Source organism: Phocoena sinus, chromosome 6, assembly GCF_008692025.1.
Source record: "Phocoena sinus isolate mPhoSin1 chromosome 6, mPhoSin1.pri, whole genome shotgun sequence".
Classification (NCBI taxonomy): domain Eukaryota; kingdom Metazoa; phylum Chordata; class Mammalia; order Artiodactyla; family Phocoenidae; genus Phocoena; species Phocoena sinus.
Window position 1 is genome coordinate 106,010,002 of NC_045768.1, and position 20,556 is coordinate 106,030,557.

Sequence of the window (20,556 nt, forward strand, 5' to 3'; positions counted from 1 at the left end):
GAGGAGGGATGGGGTTGTGGACTGGAAGGTAGGTCTCTCTTCCTGGATCCAAGTATCTCTGTCATCTTGGCCCAGAATTTTTTAATTCCACCACTGGATCTGATATTGATCTTTTTCTCTGTATGCCATTGCTCTGCTTTGAGGTTTCTCTTCCAAAGGGAGCTAATCAAAACCTTTTTCCTTCATCATGGTTTGGTATACATTCCTTAATATTTTATTTTAGACAGGAGGAAAAGGCTTACATAATATCATAGAAACATGGAATTTGGAAAAGACTATTGTTTTAGATGGTCAGGAAGCAAAATCTCACCTTATTTTTTAAATACATTTTTTGATTATTAGTTGATTTTACCCTTTATTTTCTTACTGCATTTCAAATCATTTGGTTCTTAATGAACCAGAGGGAGAAACATGGAAATATAACCAAGAAGGATGAGACGGTCTCTTTGTGTGACGTAGTCCATATTACTTTAATGTACTCAATATCTTTAATATACTGATCTTTATTCAAAACCATTTGCCTGAGTTTTGAAGATCAGAAAAATCAGTTTTAAATTAAATATTAGTAGTAACATGACTTTTTGCTTCATTCAGGTAACTTATTAAATCGTTTTGAGTCTCATAGGATTGCAAGAAAAAGAAATCATCGTTATTTAAAAGAATGTAAATATTTGAGTTGTCAGGTTTTTTTTAACTTGACTATATTAATATGGAAATGATGTGCCACAGTTTGTGCCATGAGAAGGTTGAATTGATGCACTTATTTCAAAGGTGATAGTATGTAAATCTGAAATGTTAACAGAAGAATGTTAGTCGTGACTCACATTCTTCAGTGGAATAGTATCTTGATTTCGTTATTTTAAAATTTCTCTTTAGTTGTTTGGCAAAGTTGAATTTATCCAGTGAATTTTCTTTAAGTTTGAGCTATAGAATTACCTTTGAAACTTTTTCCCTAACATATTTTGTAGGTAATTGGAACATTAACACAGTTAAAAAATAATTCATTAAAGATAAGGTGTACTGGGAGTCCCCTGGTGGTCTGGTGGTCCGGATTCCACACTTTCACCGCCGGGGCCCTCAGTTCCTGGTCAGGGAACTGAGATTCCACAAGCCGCATGGTACAGCCAAAAAAAAAAAAAGAAAGAGGATAAGGTATACATACCAAAGCATGATCTATGATACTGCACATAGGTTGAAAATACTTAGTGCAGCATAATTTGACTATAATGTTAAGGAACTGGTTATGTGTAACACTTTTATACTTAAATTGATAGCATTATTTATAATTGACATTTTAACATGCCTAACTTTCCGATTCCACTGAGACCTCACTGTCTGAGAGCCCTGACACCTCATCCCAAGTACTTGAGCCTTTACTTGCATTTGTCTGGTGTTTGTGCTTCCATGCTGATTTTTTCGTTATTATTTAACATAATTAATACCTAGTTGGGCATCGACAGCCTTTAACAAATTGGATATGTTGCCTTTTGATATCATTTAGCAAGGGATAGTCTACCTTATTAAAAACTGTATATATTGACTTAAATCAGCCAAATCTGATAATTAAAATAGCGTTTCGCATTCTTTCTTCTGCTATTTCGGGACTAGTAGGATCAATAAGCATTTGAAGAGATCAGTGTCTTTAGGAGTATAGCATTTGGATATGCCATTGGTATTTATTAGCAATCCTTACATTCTGTAAATGTCAAAATGTATTATTAAAACATCTTAGAGCTTTTTAGGTTAGTAATTGGGAGTCAGTTTTAGGAGATAAATCAGGACAGAGGTAGGGATTTGGGTGGGATGTGGCAGAAAGCCCATTTAGACAGCTGCGGAGTTGTGATAGAAGTTGTAGTGTCTCATCTGTTGGACTAGATTAGTCGCTTTCAAACTTAATAGGAGAGGAACTCTTTTGACCTGAAATCTTACGTGTTTTAGGAGTTGAAGTTCCACGAGTGATGAAGGAGTTTCTTAGGCAGTTTAAATCACCGTTGGGGTGAGGTGGAGTGGGGAGGTGATGGTCTATTGTTTATGGGACCCCCGAAGCACTTCGGCAAGGATGTAGGGTGCTGTGGAACATACGTGCTTTCAGCTCTATGATTTTAGCCTGTGAAACTGATTTTATTTGTTGTACCTTACCTATAAATTTGAGGATGTTATAATGGTTTATCCTGGAAACGTTGAATTCTCAATTTATTTCTTGCCTTTATGAAGTCTTTCATTTGTATGGTTCTGTAGACCACTTCTTTTCATGCTGTAGGTTTCTACCTGAGCTCTGCTCAAATCAGGAATTAAGACTGTTGCACCTAACTCCAGGCAGCGGTCTCCTATTTAGACCAGTGGTCTCTAAGCTTTTTTTTTTTCTTCTGGCTGTGCTGTGCGGCATGTGGGATCCTAGTTCCCCAACCAGGGATCCAACCCCAGTCCTCTGCAGTGGAAGCACACAGTCTTACCCACTGGACCACCAGGGAATTCCCCTCTAAGCTTTTTTTTTATAGTGTACCCGCTCAGTAAAAGAGAAGTTAAGTATGCAATACACATAAATTATATACAAGTCCTAATATGTCGTACACATTAAAAATAAACCATTTTAGAAATTAAATAAGATTAAAAATAAATAGATATAAAAATCATCTTCTTCCTGCTTCTTAGCAGATTGCTATACTTATCCCATTCTGGAGACCTTTAATGCCTTAGACTCCTTAGATACTTAGATCCTTAGGTCCTTTCTGTGTTATTCCAACTTTTTCCTTCTGTAAAGGCTGGAGAGATGCTGGCTGCCAGAAGTTAGAGGATCAATAAACAGGTACTTATTAAGGAAGCTGTGGGTGACACTGCTTGTTTGTTTATTTTTTTATGACCATGTGGCTTGTGGGATCTTAGTTCCCAACCAGGGATTGAACCTGCGCCCTCAGCAGTGAAAGCACAGAGCCCCAACCACTGGACTGGAGGGAATTCCTGACACTGTTTATTTTTATCCTTTTTATTTTGTGATTGATTTGGTATATACAGTTGTTTGTGTTTTTTTTAAAAGAAGTTAACAGCTCAAAGAGTCAAGAGTCTGCAAAATAGAGGCAATACTTTTAAACGTTTCTGATAACCTTAGAGCTTTGTACTCAGGAGCATGCATATACTTGTGTTTTTTGAGGGTGTGGAGAGAAGCACGGGACCGCATTGTGGGTTTCCCTGGCCGTTACCATGCGTGGGACATCCCTCATCAGTCCTGGCTCTACAACTCCAACTACTCCTGTGAGCTGTCCATGGTGCTGACAGGTGCTGCCTTCTTCCACAAGGTAAGAAAAAGCTGGTAGGATTGACACGAACTTGGTAGGAGTTGAGCCTTTGTGGGGCAGTGAAATGCTGCTTTAAAGTTAGCTCTACTAGCGCTTCTTATATATCCCTTCTCTGCTAGAATTAAGTTATTTCTATTTTTAAAGACAGTGATCAAGATGATTAGAGCAACACTAGAATAAAAAGTCCGGATGAGAAGGCTGCCTGTATAATTGCACATAGGTCAATAGGAAAATCAGTATATCTTCCCGGGCACTGGCTCTCCCTCTGTAAAATCGAGGGCATTGGGCCAAAATGTTGTCCAGTTTCCCCACAACCATTCCAGACATGACCTGGTCAACAGAAGGCTGAACCTGGCCCTCTTCTGACTCAACCACCTCTATCCCAAGCCCCACCACAAACCTCTGTCTGTTGGGGCTCTGCAAGTTCTAGTTGATTCCTTAGAGCTTTTAATTTTCATGTTGCCTCACATCCTGGTTTTCGTTGAAAATTCACTGTGCAAATCCTTCCAGTCATTACTCCTCTCCTGTACTGTTGTCGCTAAACTGTTCTCTTTTCTTGCTCCTGACTCATCTTCCCTCTGCATGTCATCTGTTCTGTAAAGTAGCCCCTGGCCACATGTGGCTACTGGGCACTTGTAATATGACTAATCAGTGTTGAGATGTGCTCCACGTGTAAAGTACGCAGCAGACTTTGAAAACTTAGCGTGAAAGAAAGAGTGTAAACTTTGTCAGTAATTTTTTATATTGATTGTATGTGAAAGTGCAATTATTTTGGATACACTGGGTTAAATAAAATATATTACTAATTAATTTTACTGTTTCTTTTTATTACTTAAAAACCTGGCTACTAGAAAATTTAAAATGACAACTGTGACTCTCAGTATATTTCTGTTGGTTAGTGCTGCACTATACCTTCCCTCCCAAGTCCTCCCTCTGGGTTCTGAAGAATCCCTGTTTTGAGATCGCCAAACTGCCTACACCCCACACTTCACAGAGCACCTCCTCCATCTCCTTGATCTGATTGAAACCTGACTTGTCTCCGAGGACAGTGCTTTCCTTTTATTCCTTCCAGGGCCAGTGATTGAGGCTACTCATTTCCCCCGATTTGTACTTTGGAGCAAGGTGTAGAGAACCATTTGCACTGCTTACTGGTGACACTTCTAGACAATTACTTCTCACCTGTCATGTAAAATCTCATTTGAGGTTCATGGTGTCTGTCTTGTTGCTCCATCTGCCAGCCTCCTACTAATCATCCCTTCATGGTCATCAAAGATGTTAGCACCTGGCCCATCACCCTGATCTCCGCTCCATGCCCTCCTGGAAGACCCATCCAGCGCACTGTCTCCCTGTAATTGTTAAAGTATCACAGGGTTCTACTTCTGTCTAGCGCTCTTCTTTTTTTAATTTACTTTTTATTTTATATTGGCGTAAGTTGATTTACAATGTTTTAGTTTCAGGTGTACAGCAAAGTGATTCAGTTATATATACACATATATCTATTCTTTTTCAGATTCTTTTCCCATATAGGTTATTACAGAATACTGTAATACAGAGTTAGAGTTCCCTGTGCTCTACAGTAGGTCCTTGTTGATTATTTTATATATAGCTGTCTAGTGCTCTTCTTACTTTGTGTTTTCCTTAAATGTTCTCTTGTACTCTCAGTGTCTTGTGGCTTTTCTTAGCATCCGTAAGCTGGTGATTTCCGTCCTTATATTCCAGCCAAGGCCTTTCCTTGAGAGCTTTACTCGTGTATTTAATTGTTTTCAGGACATCCCCTGTATGTCCCTCTGGGACATCCCCTGTATGTCCCTCTGGTACTTCAAGCTGAACTTTTCCCCAAAAAGCTGATTATCTCTCCCCGCACCCCACCTTCAAATCTTTTGTCCCTCATGTATTTCATATCTCAGAGGTGGCATCTTGCAAGTCTCCTCAGTTTTACCTTAAAAGTCATCTTACCGGGAGCATTTTGAACCAGCCTTAAGAGGTCATTACACTCTCACTTTTTTTTTTTCTTTTTAAAATTTAATGTGTGAAGCTGCTATGCTCATCCCATTCTTGAACTTGGCTCTCATGATTATTTTCCAAACTTGTGGGCTTTGGTTGGGCTGTGAGTAGAATTAGAAAGCATCGGGCTGAGAAACCACACCTAACTAGGAGTCATTTATTTTCACACTGGTCATTTGAGAAAGAGCCCCCCGTTTTAGCAGTGCATACTCACACCGTGAGAATTTACTTGTCTTCTGGAAAGTCTGCCTTATCAAATCTCTGCTTGCTCTTTAAAAATAACAATAGTCAGATCCCTTTACTTTTTTTTTTTTTTTTGGCCGCGCTGCACAGCTTGTGGGATCTTAGTTCCCCAACCAGGGATCGAATCTGCATCCCCTGCAGTGGAAGCACAGAGTCTTAACCACTGGACCGCCAGGGAAGTCCCAGATCCCTTTACTTTTAAGTAATAAATAATTGACTTAATAAAACTTAGGTTTGTTTGTTTGTTTCTCTTTGAAAATCTAGGGCAAGGTTTACAAACTAGCTGCCCTGAAGCCTTCTGTGGTTACAGATGTTTATTTAGCCCCCTGGTGATGTCCCATACACTGCCAGGTTTTAAAAATCAGAGAATTTTACGAAAAGATCTGGACCTCAATGAAAATGGAGATCAGGTCATACTGGAGCAGGGTTCCTGCCTGGCACCAGCTGGCTGGAGCTGCATAGCCACCGTTCCCTGGAGGAGGACACGTGTGTGCTTACTTGTCCCGTGACTATATTTTTCTTACACCCGTTTCTTTAACATGTCTATTATTTATTTGCCTTCCTTGTTTGGCCCTTGCAAGCAGCTAAGTTGGTCATCCCTAATCTAGAGCAATCAAGTTTTTTTTTTTTAATCCTAAGTGCCTATCAGTAAAATACTTTGGTATCTCACAAATGTATATATTTATTTATAAATTATAATATGCATACTGCTGTACTTACAGAAATTTTTATAAGGTTGAGATAAAGATGAAAGAGTTTCACAATAATATTCTCACTAAATGCTTAAATTTTAGTGAAAGCAATATGATTGAATATGCTTTATTATTTTTGAAAATCTTGATTCGACACTGTGTATTATGGCAACTCAGAGGTCTATTTCTAAATTAAGCATGTATTTTTTTAATTTAACATCTTTATTGGAGTATAATTGCTTTACAATGGTGTGTTAGTTTCTGCTGTATAACAAAGTGAATCAGCTATATGTATACATATATCCCCATATCCCCTCCCTCTCGCATCTCCCTCCCTCCCACCCTCCCTATCCCACCCCTCTAGGTGGACACAAAGCACCGAGCTGATCTCCCTGTGCTATGCAGCTGCTTCTCACTAGCTATCTATTTTACATTTGGTAGTGTATATATATCCAAAATTAAGCATATTTCTGATACTTGGTTTTAATCACTGCCCCTGGAAGAAATACCTTATTGCCATGCTTCCTAAGTTGTGATACTTATCCACCAATTTGGTAGCATTTTGTTGAAATTGGACTAGAATTTCCATCTTCTACGATGCGTTCAGTTTTTTTAGCAAACTAATGAGAAGATGTTACATTTTTATATTTTAGAGTAGGTTCTAAATTCACTGAAACTTCTCATTTAGAAGATTTTAAAACAGGTTACAAAAGTTTTTCTATATTTTAAAAATGATTTTTGGCATGAAAAAAATCACATAATAGTGGTAATACTTCTAAACATTTGTTTTCATAATGCTTTCTCCATATATTTTTAAGTCAGTTCTTTCTTTTTTCTTTTATAGTGTCACATTTCCCTTGATAAAGATATGGATTGTATTCAATTAATAAATATTCTCATTAGCCTACTGATGACAGTCACTGGCCATTTAAAGGGTACACAGATTTTAATCACCTGTCTTTTTGTAAAAGAAAAATGTGTAATTCATCTTTTAAGTTCACCATCTCTTAAGTACTCTGCCACAAGATAACCAGCAAACCACTTTTTGGTACAAAAATTTTATGATTATTTCGCTATATAGATTCTACTATTTAAGGTAGTAAGGTTTTATTAGGCACCTCACCTGTTCATTGTCAGCATATTGCAACACATCACCATTAACATTTGCTGTTTTATGGCATTTGCCCATTTCTGTGGTGTAAATATTCTTACCATGGCCGAGTTCAAGTTATCAGTATGAGTCAATGAACATGGTGTTTGGAAGAGATGGGCAGGTCCATGCCAGTTATAGAGTATTTTCACCATACAGATATGATAGACATAAACAGCCTCAAGATGACAGTTAATGTGGGACATCCCTGGCGGTACAGTGGTTAAGACTCTGCACTTCGACTGCAGGGGGCACGGGTTTGATCCCTGGTTAGGGAACTAGGATCCCGCATGCCATGAGGCATGACCAAACAATTAAAAAAAAAGATGACAGTAAATGTAATAAATAATTGTAAAATGTATTAATTAGTTAACTAATAATGATGAGCTTTAGGTATTTATTGGCTTTTAATGTAACTTTTAGTATAACTTATTTAATTTTAAGTATATGTAATTATATTTTTAATGGCTGCTTTTCATAACAAGCTCACAAAATTCTTAAATAGTCTCACAAAACCCCTGAAAATTTAGCAGTTGACATTCACTGGCAGGTTTGAGCTAGCACAAACCATTCTGTGGGCCTTGCAGGGCATTTTAAGAACTTAGGCTTTTACTCTGAGTGAGATGAGAAGCCTTTCAGGGGTTTGGAGTAAAGGAGAGATGAGCTCAGTTGGGCTTGTGTGTTTTTTTGTTTTGTTTTGTTTTGGTTTTTTGCGGTACGCGGGCTTCTCACTGTTGTGGCCTCTCCCGTTGCGGAGCACGGGGTCCGGATGCGCAGGCTCAGCGGCCATGGCTCACGGGCCCAGCTGCTCCGCGGCATGTGGGATCTTCCCGGACCGGGGCACAAATCCGTGTCCCCTGCATTGGCAGGCGGAATCTCAACCACTGCGCCACCAGGGAAGCCCTGGACTTGTGTTTTAACACGATTGCTCTGCTGTGCTGAGAATGGACTGTAGGGAGGAAAATATGGCAGCAGGGAGGCTGTTTAGGGGACTGTATGAATAATGCGGGCCAGAGGTGATGGTGGCTTGGAGCAGGGGGTAGCCGGTGCCAATAGTGAGAAGTGAGGCACGGAGGGATCGGATGTCTCCTGGCTCAGTGACTTACTGAGGTCTGAGAAGATAACCAGGCTTTCCCCCTTGCGTATCCCTTATTGCCTTTGTCAGAGAGAGAGAAGGCTGTTCAGCTGAACTAGTGTCCCACCTATTTTGATAAATCTTTATATTGTTGCAGAATCACTATGGTACCAAGGAGATTACACGACGTTTTGATTCTCAAAGGGGGTGATAAGGGCAATTTGGACGGGCTAATTCTTCACTGCAGAAGGTCTGCCTTGCAGGGTGTTTAGCATCCCTGGACCCGACTCCCTAAATGCCAGTGGCGCTTCTCAGTGATTGCCATACCCCACCTCCCACCACAACACCCTTCCTTCCGAGCATATTTTTGCTGAAAGCTAAAGAACTGTGGCCTCTGACAAAGTATGTGATTCTGTTTCTACCCGACAGTATTATGCCTACCTGTATTCTTACGTGATGCCCCAGGCCATCCGAGATATGGTGGACGAATACATCAACTGTGAGGACATCGCCATGAACTTCCTCGTCTCCCACATCACTCGGAAACCCCCCATCAAGGTGAGGTCCTCTCACTTACGGGACTGGGGGCACACGTGTACTTAATTCACTTATTTTGTAGTTGTGCGGTGGGTAACAACCATACCTCAGAGTCCTCATCCATAAAATGGGGACAATGACGCCACCAACTAAATAAGATCGTCTTAGGGTTAATTGAGCTGTTCATACAGGGGCTCTTCACTTCCTAGGCGTAAATGGATAGAAATCAGAGGGTTTGGAACTTGAATGGGAAAAATATTACATCTTTAATTTTCACTAATCTCAAACTGGAATTTATCCTTTTTATCAGTTATGAAACAGGCTATAATTCATAAGAGTATTTGCAGTAACTCATAGGTATTTTCGTATCATGTTACATTTGTTGCCACATCTCAAAGTATTGTTTATGTTCATTACTGCTTTGAAATTATGATAGTTATTAACTTTACCTTAGATCTTGTTAACTTAATATGATAAAGTAATAAAAGTGCACACATTTTTATATTTCAGTATAACTTGTTTCCTTTGTAATCTCACGTATTTTATGCATTTAAAAGCATTTGAGGAGTGCACAGGCTTCACCAGACTGCCAAACCAGAGTGGCAGCGGTGTCCATGGCACACACAGTTTAAGAACTTCTCAGTTAAGGTGTGTAAAGCTCTAAGAATAGTGCCTGGCACATAAGTACTTTATAAGGTATTTACACAAAAGCAAAAGTACCCTCAAAATTCTAGAAATTTGAGTTCTGTTTTTTGTCTTTGAGTTGGTGAATAGATTTGACCATAATATAACCAATTTCATACTCAGTGCACAGAAGGACCAGTTCCATCACCCTCTCTGTCATTACTGCAGATTCAGACAAGTGAAAGGTCCCCTGGTGAGGGTTAGGGTAGGCCTGGTAAAGGCCTTGTAACAGTTAATACTAGAGAATCTGTCCATTCAAATTAATAGTATTTATGACTAGGCTCTGTCAGTGTTTATGCTGTGGATTCACAGCTGATATCCTTAGGTTAATGTCAAAGAGTGTATTATTTAATTTTATAAAATAGTAAGTTTACCTTCATGGATATCATTAGTCCAATGAGTAAATAATAATTGGGTGCATATTTCATTGTTCTTACATTTTGAAAGTAAGTTCTAGACCAAGTAACCACTAGTGTGACTCAGGGTTATAACTTAACTCCTGAATTACCCCATAGTTTCTTCGACTCCTTAGCCTTCTGCTAAAGCCTCACAAAAGAAGAAGAATTAGCAAAATGATGCACCAGATTGTGTTTTGTTTTTTTTTTTTTTTTTTTTTTGCGGTACGCGGGCCTCTCACCGTTGTGGCCTCTCCTGTTGCGGAGCACAGGCTCCGGATGCGCAGGCTCAGCGGCCATGGCTCACGGGCCCAGCCGCTCCGCAGCATGTGGGATCTTCCCGGACCGGGGCACGAACCCGTGTCCCCTGCATCGGCAGGCGGACTCTCAACTACTGCGCCACCAGGGAAGCCCAGATTATGTGTTTTTTAAAACTGTGAATGATGATAGTATTTTTTATAGAAAAATAGCATGTTTTCCAGGTACAGTGGTAGATCTGATATTAAACAATGAAAAGCACACTTCTTTGTAAACTTTAAGGTAGGGAGGCAAGGGTCTTAGAGATTAATGACTAGTGCAGTTTTCTATTCCTTATTTATCCTTTTTTGTGTAGCCAGGGACTGGACTCCAGCCAAGACGTATGCTTTCTATTTATACCTCCCTAGTAGATCAGAAAACATTATCCATGAAAATTTAAAGTATCTGAGGGATTAGGTACCTAATAATATCATCAGTCACTTGACGCACTCACAGACATGGTGCATTTTTCATCTTCATGGAAGCGTGTTTGTTATATTATTAGGCCAGTGTTTTATCAAACATCTCTTCAGTGTAGAGAGTGAGATGGAAATAATTTGCACATGGTATACATAATTCTTCCCAAGTGAAAACTTGAAAAGTAAGTAGCCTCTGAATTTTCTTGATCTTATGGAAATATAAGAACAGTTCAAGATTAGGATGACTTTTTAAAATGAAAGGCTCAATAAGTTGAGCCTGTCTTCAAATTCTGAGTTAATTCCCTCAAATTTTGAGTCCAGTTATTTACTTCATATTATAGAACCAGTTTAAGCTGAATATTTTCATTAACTTACCTAATTTTATCAGGTATATGTACTATTTTATGTTATAAAATAGTAATTTTTTTTGCTTTAAATACTTCAAATTGTCACTGTCCCCTCCCTTGTTATAATTAGGAAGGCATGACTTTTATATGATAGCAGTATTCTTTCAATAATGTTAATACCTTAACAATATTGACTGAATAAACAGGGAGTTAATTTCATATTATTGCTTTGAATAATGTACTGTTATCTTTTTGAGGAGGAAAAGATCTAGAATGTAAATAGGCTTCATTCAGAATAAAGGATTAAAAATTCATAAAGCATTGAGACGATAGATGGCTGGCTTAGGGGATAAGGAAGTAGAGAGAGGACGCATAGGTAAGCATCTTAATATTAATGTTGAGTAAGTTCTCAACATCTATTAATGATTTTCCTTACTGTTACTAAGCATAACTTCTCTTAGACTAAACTTACCTGGAATGTTCCCGTGTAAAATACAATCCATGGTATTGCTTAAGTAAATAGTCAGGCTTCAACTTAGAGTTGTTACTTTATTCCTCTTAATTTTTTGTATGTTTTATTATGTAATATATAAATCTTAATATATATATATATTTTAAATAAATACAGTGGGGTTGCAATCTCAAAATTTTTTACTGATGGGTTACATGATTAAAAATGTTTATTTGGAAACCACTGCTTCAGTGAAAACAACAGTATAAAATAACTTTTTTGTGCCAAAGTGGAGTCATTTGCAGGTTAAGGGACTATTCCCCCTGAGGTTGTATGCTGGCGTCTGAGATGAGGAGGAAGATTTTTAGGTACAGGGAGAACAAAGTAGAATGCTGGACATAGATGCTGTTTGCCTTGACATCCGTCTCCTGCTTCAGTGAAAGCTGGTGGGAATAGTAGTAAGTGACTCATTGTAAACTGGAAGAGCTCTAGAGAGCTGCCGATGGGTGGGAGGGTGAAGGAAGGGGACTGGTGGGGTCCTGTGAAGGGACCTCTGGGGGTTGTGACTCCCTCAGAGTTTTGTCTCTGAGGTGTGTCCCTTGGAGCCTGGCCTGTGATCATGATCACTCCTCAGTTTCAACTCTAGAGACCTGGCTTCTGATGGCTGATATTGGCTGTGTGTGAGGATTATTCTTCAGCTGTAATGAACAGGATGGGCCATTCAACTTTAATGTCTTTCTCAATTTATAATAGTAATAATAATTTTAAAATTATTCAGGGAAAGACAGACATTCAGAAAGAAAACAGAACAAACAGGTTTGAAAGACCTAAATAGAACAACTGGAAATGAAAATTATAGTTATTAAAATGAAAATCTCTGTGAATGGGATAAAAAGATAAGACTTAGCTGAAGACAAAATTAATGACCTAGAAGATAAATGTGAAGAGATTTCCAAGGAAGTATTACAGAGATGTAAAGAGATGGAAAATAAGAAAGGTTAAGAGACATGGAGGGGCTTCCCTGGTGGCACAGTGGTTAAGAGTCCACCTGGCAATGCAGGGGACACGGGTTTGAGCCCTGGTCCGGGAAGATCCCACATGCCATGGAGCAACTAAGCCCGTGCGCCACAACTACTGAGCCTGCGCTCTAGAGCCCGCGAGCCACAACTACTAAGCCCACATGCCACAACTACTGAAGCCCGTGTGCCTAGAGCCTGTGCTCTGCAATGAGAGAAGCCACTGCAATGAGAAGCCCGTGCACCGCAACCAAGAGTAGCCCTTGCTCACTGCAACTAGAGCAGCAATGAACACCTAACACAGCCAAAAATAAATAAATAAATTAAAAAGAGACATGGAGGCTGTAAGGAGAAGGTGTAACATAAAACCAGGAAGGGAAGAGTAGAGAGAAAGTGGGAGGGGCAGTTGAAAAATATGAGAATTTCCAGAATTTATTGAAAACCTGAATACTACAGCAAATATTACGCTGAATCGTGAAAGTTTAGAAGATCCCCATTGAAGTCAGTAGTAAGATAAGGTTACCCACTAAATAAATGGAGATAGAGACCACATCCACATTCATATCATCAGGATAGCAGTTCTCCCCGAGTCTAACATGTCAGTGTAACTCTAATCAGAATCCTGTTAGGACACTTTATTTGGTTTAATTTGGCTTGGAGTGAAACTTGACACACAGATCCTCAGACTTGTATCGAAAGGCAAAGGACCAGAATAGCCAAGACACCAGTGAAGAAGATGTGGATTTGCCTTGTCAGAAACCATGACATGGTAATAAAATACATAATTAGGACAAGGTGATATTGGCACAGGGGTTGACAGATAAATCAGTGGCACAAAGCAGAGTCTAGACACAGACCCACGCCTGTGCGGAAACTTGCTACGTGATAAAGGTGGCATCTGCAAATGAATGCTGGGATAATTGGTTCTCTGTATGAAACAGAAATACATGTCATCATACCATACGCAAAGTAATTCCAGATAGGTTAATCAACCAAATGTGAATGCAAGCTTTAACACTTCTAACAAAGAGTACAGAAGTATTTTTGTGATCGTAGACAAAGAGAGACGAAAAGTGCAAAATATAGAGGAAAAGATTGATTGGTTTGAGTATATTAAAATTCAAAACTTTGTTCAGCAAACCTCTATGTCCACAGACTGGGACATTTACAATGCTGATAAATGACAAAGAATTAATACTCAGAGAAAGAATTTCCAAATGAGAAAAAAAGACTACTCAATTGATTCATTTAGTTTGTAAAAAAGTAGTTCAATGAAGTAGAAACCTAGATGACTAATAAACATGTGGAAAGATGCTCAACTTCTGTAATAATTAGGGAAGTGTAAGGTAAAACAATGGGGTATAGTTTATACACATCAAATGGGCAGAAATGAAAGTGATAGTAACAGATGTTAGTAAGGAGGTGTTAAAATTGCAGATACTGTACAGAGCTGGTGGATGTGTACATTGGGATATCTGTTCTGAAGAAAGTTTGATTTTATCAAGTATAATTAAAGGTCATGTTCCCCATGACCTAGCAGGAGAGGAAAGGAAGGAGGGAGGGTGGCACAAGGAATAACTCTATTTGTAAGGTTTTGTTTCTTAAAAAAAAAAAAAAAAGGAAGAAAAATATATATGTAATCTGAAACGAATAGGGCAAAGTGTCAATATTTGACACAACTGGTGGGTTTGCTTGTTTGTTACATTCTTCCCCTTTTTTAAGCATAACATTTCATTTCTGTATTTTAAACTAGTAGCATGTGTTTCATACATATATAGTCATATGATTCTTTAAATACATACCGTCTTTAAACAAAGACCCGTGGAATAAAAATGATACTGAAAATAAGGTGTAATATTTTAAATACCCATCCATTGTACATGTACCTCCATAATCCCAGCCTGCTTCTTCCTTCCATAGATAATTGCTATCCTGAGTTCTGTTTTAAAAATCCCCTTCCCCTCCTCCCTTAAAAAAATGATTTTACCATATGCGTATTCATCTCTAAATGATCGGCATTTTTAAGCTTTATGTAAATGAAATCAAACTATAAGCATTCCTCTGCATTTAGCTTTTAAAAAACTCAGTCTGTTTGTGAGCTTAGTCAGTGTTGATGCTTGTAACTATAGTTTATTCATGTTCATTGTCCCAAAGTCTCCCCCATACTCTTCTAAAAGTTTTAGGTTTTGCCCTGTTGTATTTAAATCATTAATCCATGTGGAAGTGATTTTTGTGTATAATGTGAGATAGGGTCCCAATTTCTTTTTTGTCTCCTAAGCAGTTTTTATTACACACTTAGTTCATCCATACCCAGTGATCTGCAGTGCTGGTCTGTCATTGTTCAAATGTCTGTGTGTACATGGATCTGTTTAAGGATTCTTTTATTCTGGTCTGTTGGTCCAGTTTGTTCATGTGCCAAAATCACATTAATTGTCATATCTTTAGAATTATTTTTTTTTTTATCTGCTAAGACAAATCCTCTTTAACTTAACCCTGTATTTCAAGAGTGTCTTGCCTATTGTTGGCCCTTTCTCCTCCCACATAAATTTTGGAATCATTAGCTTGTCAAGACAGACACAGACACACACAGAGTTGGGATTTTGATAGGAATTGAATCTGTAGGTGAAATGGGGAAAATTGATAGCTTTTAAAAATTATCGAATATTATATAATCCCCAGGCTATAAAGTTCCACAATAATTTTGCAATAGAGGTCTCTGAACATCTTTTGTTAGACTTATTTCTAGGTATTCTGTATATTTTGTTGATATTTTAAATGGTATTTTCCAAAAGTTACATTTTCTTTCATTGTTATAGAACTATTTGTTTCTTATATCTAGGAAACTTGCTAAAACTCCATTTAAAAATTTTTGTTGATTGATAAGGGTTTTCTGTGTTGACTGTCATATATCCCTCATGCAAAGAACTGTTTTGTTTTTTCCTTTCCAATCCTCATAAGCCATTTTATTTTATTTTTTATAGTAGCCAGGACCTCTAGTACAGTATTGAATAGAAATAGTGATGACGGGCATCTTGGTTTTATTCGTGATTTTAAAGGGATGCTTCAGATAGTGTGCTATTAGGTGTGATGCTTGCTTTACATTTTAGCTTATTGAAGTTTCTTCCTATTCCTTATTAGCTAAGGATCTTTATTATGAATGATTCTTTAATTTTATTGAGTACATTTCCTATTATCCATTGATACAGTCATGTGTTTTATCTTTAATCTCTTGTGTTGACATTCATGCTTCTTTGGGTAAACACATTTGGTCACAATTCTTTTTATAAATTTCTGGATTTGGTTTTCTGGTATTTTGTTTGGATTACTTGAATTCGTGTTCATGAGTAAGTGAGCCTGTGATTTTTCCTTTCTAGTATTACTATTATTTTTTAAATTTTATTTATTTATTTATTTTTGGTTGCATTGGGTCTTCGTTGCTGTGCATGGGCTTTCCCTAGTTGCGGCGAGTGGGGGCTACTCTTCGTTGCGGTGTGCGGGCTTCTCGTTGTGGTTGCTTCTCTTGTTGTGGAGCACGGGCTCTAGGTGCACGGGCTTCAGTAGTTGTGGCACACGGGCTCAGTAGTTGTGGCTCGCGGGCTCTAGAGTGCAGGCTCAGTAGTTGTGGTGCACGGGCTTCGTTGCTCTGAGGCATGTGGGATCTTCCTGGACCAGGGATCAAACCTGTGTCCCCTGCATTGGCAGGTGGATTCTTAACCACTGCTCCACCAGGGAAGTTCCTTTCTAGTATTATTTATTTCTGGTTTTGGTACGAAAATTGTAATTAGTCTCATTATATGAGTTTGGGGCAAGTTCCCCTTTTTTTCTATTTTATGGAAGAGTTTGTGCACAATTGGCATTGTGTTTTCTAGGAGGTTTGGTAGAACTCAACCTTTGACATCTTTTGGGGCTTTGCATGTCTTTTGTGGGAGGGTACTAAACTATAGATTCAATTTCTTTAATGATTATAGAAATTTTCAGGTTGCTTGTTTCTTCATTTTATTTTTTTCAGACTTCTAAGTTGTAAAATATAATGCTCATATAGAAAAAGGCATAAAATTTAAGTGCACAGCTTAATTATTATAAAACAACCCATTAAACATGGGGTGTCAGGACCCCAGAAGCTCCTGCATGCCCCTTCCCAATCTCAACCTCCTTCCTCAGCCCCAGTTTTAATCACTGTTGTGGGTTGAATTGTGTCTCCCCCCACCACAAGAAAAAGGTATGTTTGAGTCCTAGTTCCAGTACTTGTGTATGTAATCTTAACTGTAAATAGGGTCTTTGCAAACGTAGTCAAGTTGAAATGAAGTCAGACTGGAGTAGGGTGAGCCCTTAATCGTATGGCTGGTGTCCTGTTATGAGAGGTGAAGAGACCCAGAGGCACACACACAGGGAGAAACCCCATGTGACGTGAGGCAGAGATGCGAGTGATGTGTGAGCCAAGGAACCCCAACGAGAAAGGCGTAGAACCGATTCCTCCTGGGCCCCTCACAGAGCAGCACGTGGCCCTGCCAACACCTCGATTTCTGACTTCCAGCTTCCAGAAATCAGGACCACTGCGAGCTTGAGCCGAAGGGGACAGAGACGGGGCGAACTGAAGGAAGGAACTCCTGGGATTCTCCCAGCGGGAAGTGGGCCGATAGAGCTAGTTGGCTGAGAATGTGTTACTCACTTCAGGTGATGGGAAGAATGGCTCAGAGGCTGGTGGGGCTGCTGCGGTCACCAATGGCCCAGAGGCAGGACCACACCCCCTTGGCTCCGGAGGACGGGGCCACCTCCTGAGGGCTGCTGCGCCCCCAGTCCAGGAGGACAGAGAGGGTTGCTCTCGTGCCTTGAAACCTAATGGGACTTGCCCTGCTGGGGTTTGGACGTGTTCAGGATGCATGGCCTCTTTTTCTTCCCTGTTTCTCTCTTTTGAAATAGAATGTCTATCTTATGCCTGTCCCACCGTTGCATTTTTGAGATAGATAATTGTCCTCTAGGTTTCAGATAGAGAGGAATTTTATCCCAGGATGGACCATATCCACAGTCTTAACCATATCCAATTTAGACGATTTAAAAGAGATTTGGGACTGAGTTGATTGTATTTGGATGAGATTTTGGACTTAGTGTTGATCCTGGAATGGGTTGAGTTTTAAGAGATGTTGGATGAATGTATTTTGCATAGAGGAAGGACATAAAATTTTTGAGGCCAGAGGGTAGGCTGTTTATTGTGACCCGCCAGAAGATATGTTTAAGTCCTAACCCCTGTTATTGTGACCCGCCAAAAGATATGTTTACGTCCTAACCCCTGTTATTGTGACCCGCCAAAAGGTATGTTTACGTCCTAACCCCTGTTAACGTGTGAATGTGACTTTATTTGGCAATAGGGTCTTTGCAGATATAATCAAGTTGAGATGAAGTACATAGTAGAGTACTATGACTGATGTCCTTGTAAGAAGAGACACAGAGGCACAGACACTTGAGGGGAGAGTGCTGTGTGAGGATGGAGCATCATCTACAAGCCAGGGAAGGCCAAGGGCTGTGGCAGTGCAGGCACTAAGAGAAGGGCATGGGGCAGGTTGTTTCCTACAGCCTTCAGAGAGAGGATGCCCAGCTGACACCTTGATTTCAGACTTCCAGCCTCCAGAGCTGTGAGAGAGTAAACTTCTGGTTTCTTAAGTCACTGAATCTGTGGTAGTTTGTGTTACGACAGCCCTAGGAGATGAATACAGTTACTGTCGTGTCTTTAATGGTATCCACTCCATTGTTGTTTTTCTTTACACTTGTATCACCTAAGTATGTATCCCTAAACACTATGGCTTACCTCTAAAATAAACTCTTGATATTAAAACAGAAGTTACGAAGACAGTGCAGAACTCCCATATACCCCCATATAGTTTCCCCATTATTAACATCTTACATTAGTATGGTACATTTGTCCCAATTAATGAATCAATATTGATACATTTTATATGACCAGGGTTTATCCTTTATTCAGATTTCCATAACTTTTGCTGAGTCTTTTTTTTTTTTAAACTAGAATGATCAGGTAGCAAAATAACATAGAATACAACACAGAGCCGCATGAGAGAAAGCTGCGCCCTCAGGCCTGGGTTGGGAACTCTTAGTCCCCATATTCTCGGAACACGTTCCATGATTCTCTGGGGCAGCAAGGCTGGCTGGAGCCCAAGCATCTCCCTGCTGACAGCGTAACTGGTCCAGGCCCAGGGCACAGGCTACACACGTGGAGTGAGGCCAGACAAGTTACACCTGCTCCCCGATGAGCCCTTAGAAGAGGAGTGCTCTCTACAAAGGCCCTACACCTGGCAGGGATCGCTGGACCAGGGAGAGTCAGAGGTTTAGTTCCTCTGTGGCTGAGACACATAAAAAGCCTAGACCAATCTATGCGCAGATTCTCACTAACTGGAGAGGCAGGGGAGCGAGACTGCCTCCAAGCCAGTGTTTGGTCTTTGGTAAACAAGGATAAATACAAAACATGTTCCTCAAGTGGGCTTGAGCAGAACTGGGCACAACAGGTAAAAGATTCCAAAGCACCGTTTAGTGCCCGGCACAGAAGGAGACAGGGGAGGGTGTCGCGGTGGGGCGTGCTCTGCCGTGGTCTCTGCTGCCCTGGCCCCGACTCTGCACTTTTCCCTGCTTTCCGCATCTGCCCTCACTTCCCCGGCCTAGCCCTCCCGGCCTGGAGCGCTGGAGTGGAAACCCCGGAGGCGGAGGCTCTCTGCCGGGGCTCAGAACCTGAGGCTGAGCGCCTGCAGCAGGGGGCGGGCAGGGCAGAGCGTGTGCTGGGCCCCGGAGGCTGGGGCGAGGCTCAGAGCAGGAAGGAGTGCTCAGCTGCCAGAATGATGGCTGTCTTCTGCTCCAGGATCCGTTTTGAACTTTATATAAATGGAATCATACAGTATCTCTTTCCATGTCTCTTAATCTTGCTTTCATATTTCTTTAAAGCTTTTTTTCAATATTTTCCATTCTGGGTAATAATTTTAGTATACTTTTCGTCACTGATTTTCTCTTCACCCATCCATTGAGTATCTGAGTTAATTCAGTATACTTATTTCCCCCCAGTTTTATTGAGATGTAATTGACGCACAGCACTTTATAAGTTTAAGGTGTACAACATAACGATTTGTTACAAACCATCATGAGGTGATGACCACAGTAAGTTTAATATACTTTTCAATTCTGTTGTCCTATTTGGTTCTTTCTTTTCTTTTTAATTTTTTTCTTTTAGCAGTGCCATGTGGCATATGGGATCTTATTTCCCCGGCCAGGGATTGAACCCGCGCCTCTTGCATGGGAAGTGCAGAGTCTTAACCACTGGACCGCCAGGGAAGTCCCTATTTGGTTCTTTTTCATATCCACAAGGATTTTTTTGATAGTCCCTGTTTCTTCCATCAAACCTTGAGTAATCTTTCAGAATTTTATTGTACATATGATACACATTTATTGTCACCGTCCCTATCTGATATTTCTGCCGTTTTGCAGTGTTTTGGGGTCTGGTTCTGTTGTTTCTTTCTGCAGTCTCCTTCATGCGACTCATCCCCTTTTTTGTGACTTTTGATTGTGAGGTCATATTCTTTGGGGTTTTGCTTATAGCACTTCTTTGAGGCCTGAGTCTGAGAGGATTTGTACTTGCTTCTTCCATGTGCCTTGGCTTACTACCTCCTTGAGACCTGTTTAAGCTAAATTAGTATGTTGGGGCTTTTCAGGACACACAGGGGGTTATAATTCTAGCCTGAGCTGTGTGAGGGCCGGCTTCTGGTTGTCAGTTTCTCAGAGGGGATGTTTCCTCCTCCACTTAGAGCTCAGACTGAGAAGGAAATGCTGCTTCACCGCCTGTCTCTGCAGGGCTGCCTCCTGCCCTTGTGGCCTTCCACCGGGTCCCAGGGTTTCAAAAAGTCTCCAATTTGATTTCCTGACTGTGGGCGCTCCAGCCTCATGAAAACCCGAGCTCCT

At 40.1% G+C, this 20,556-nt stretch overlaps 1 protein-coding gene across 5 annotated transcripts in view; it reads left to right on the forward strand.

Moving 5' to 3' along the window:
* EXTL3 (exostosin like glycosyltransferase 3) overlaps positions 1 to 20,556 on the forward strand; it is a 140,047-nt gene that overhangs the window by 103,343 nt on the left and 16,148 nt on the right. For all 5 annotated transcript variants that reach the window (XR_004350308.1, XM_032634449.1, XM_032634448.1 and 2 more), the window contains exons 5-6: positions 3,149 to 3,293; positions 8,887 to 9,015. Coding sequence is in view for 4 of the 5 variants with exons in the window: in XM_032634449.1 (XP_032490340.1) it covers positions 3,149 to 3,293; positions 8,887 to 9,015 (274 nt within the window). In the remaining variant the exon portion in view is untranslated. The remainder of the gene's footprint in view (positions 1 to 3,148; positions 3,294 to 8,886; positions 9,016 to 20,556) is intronic.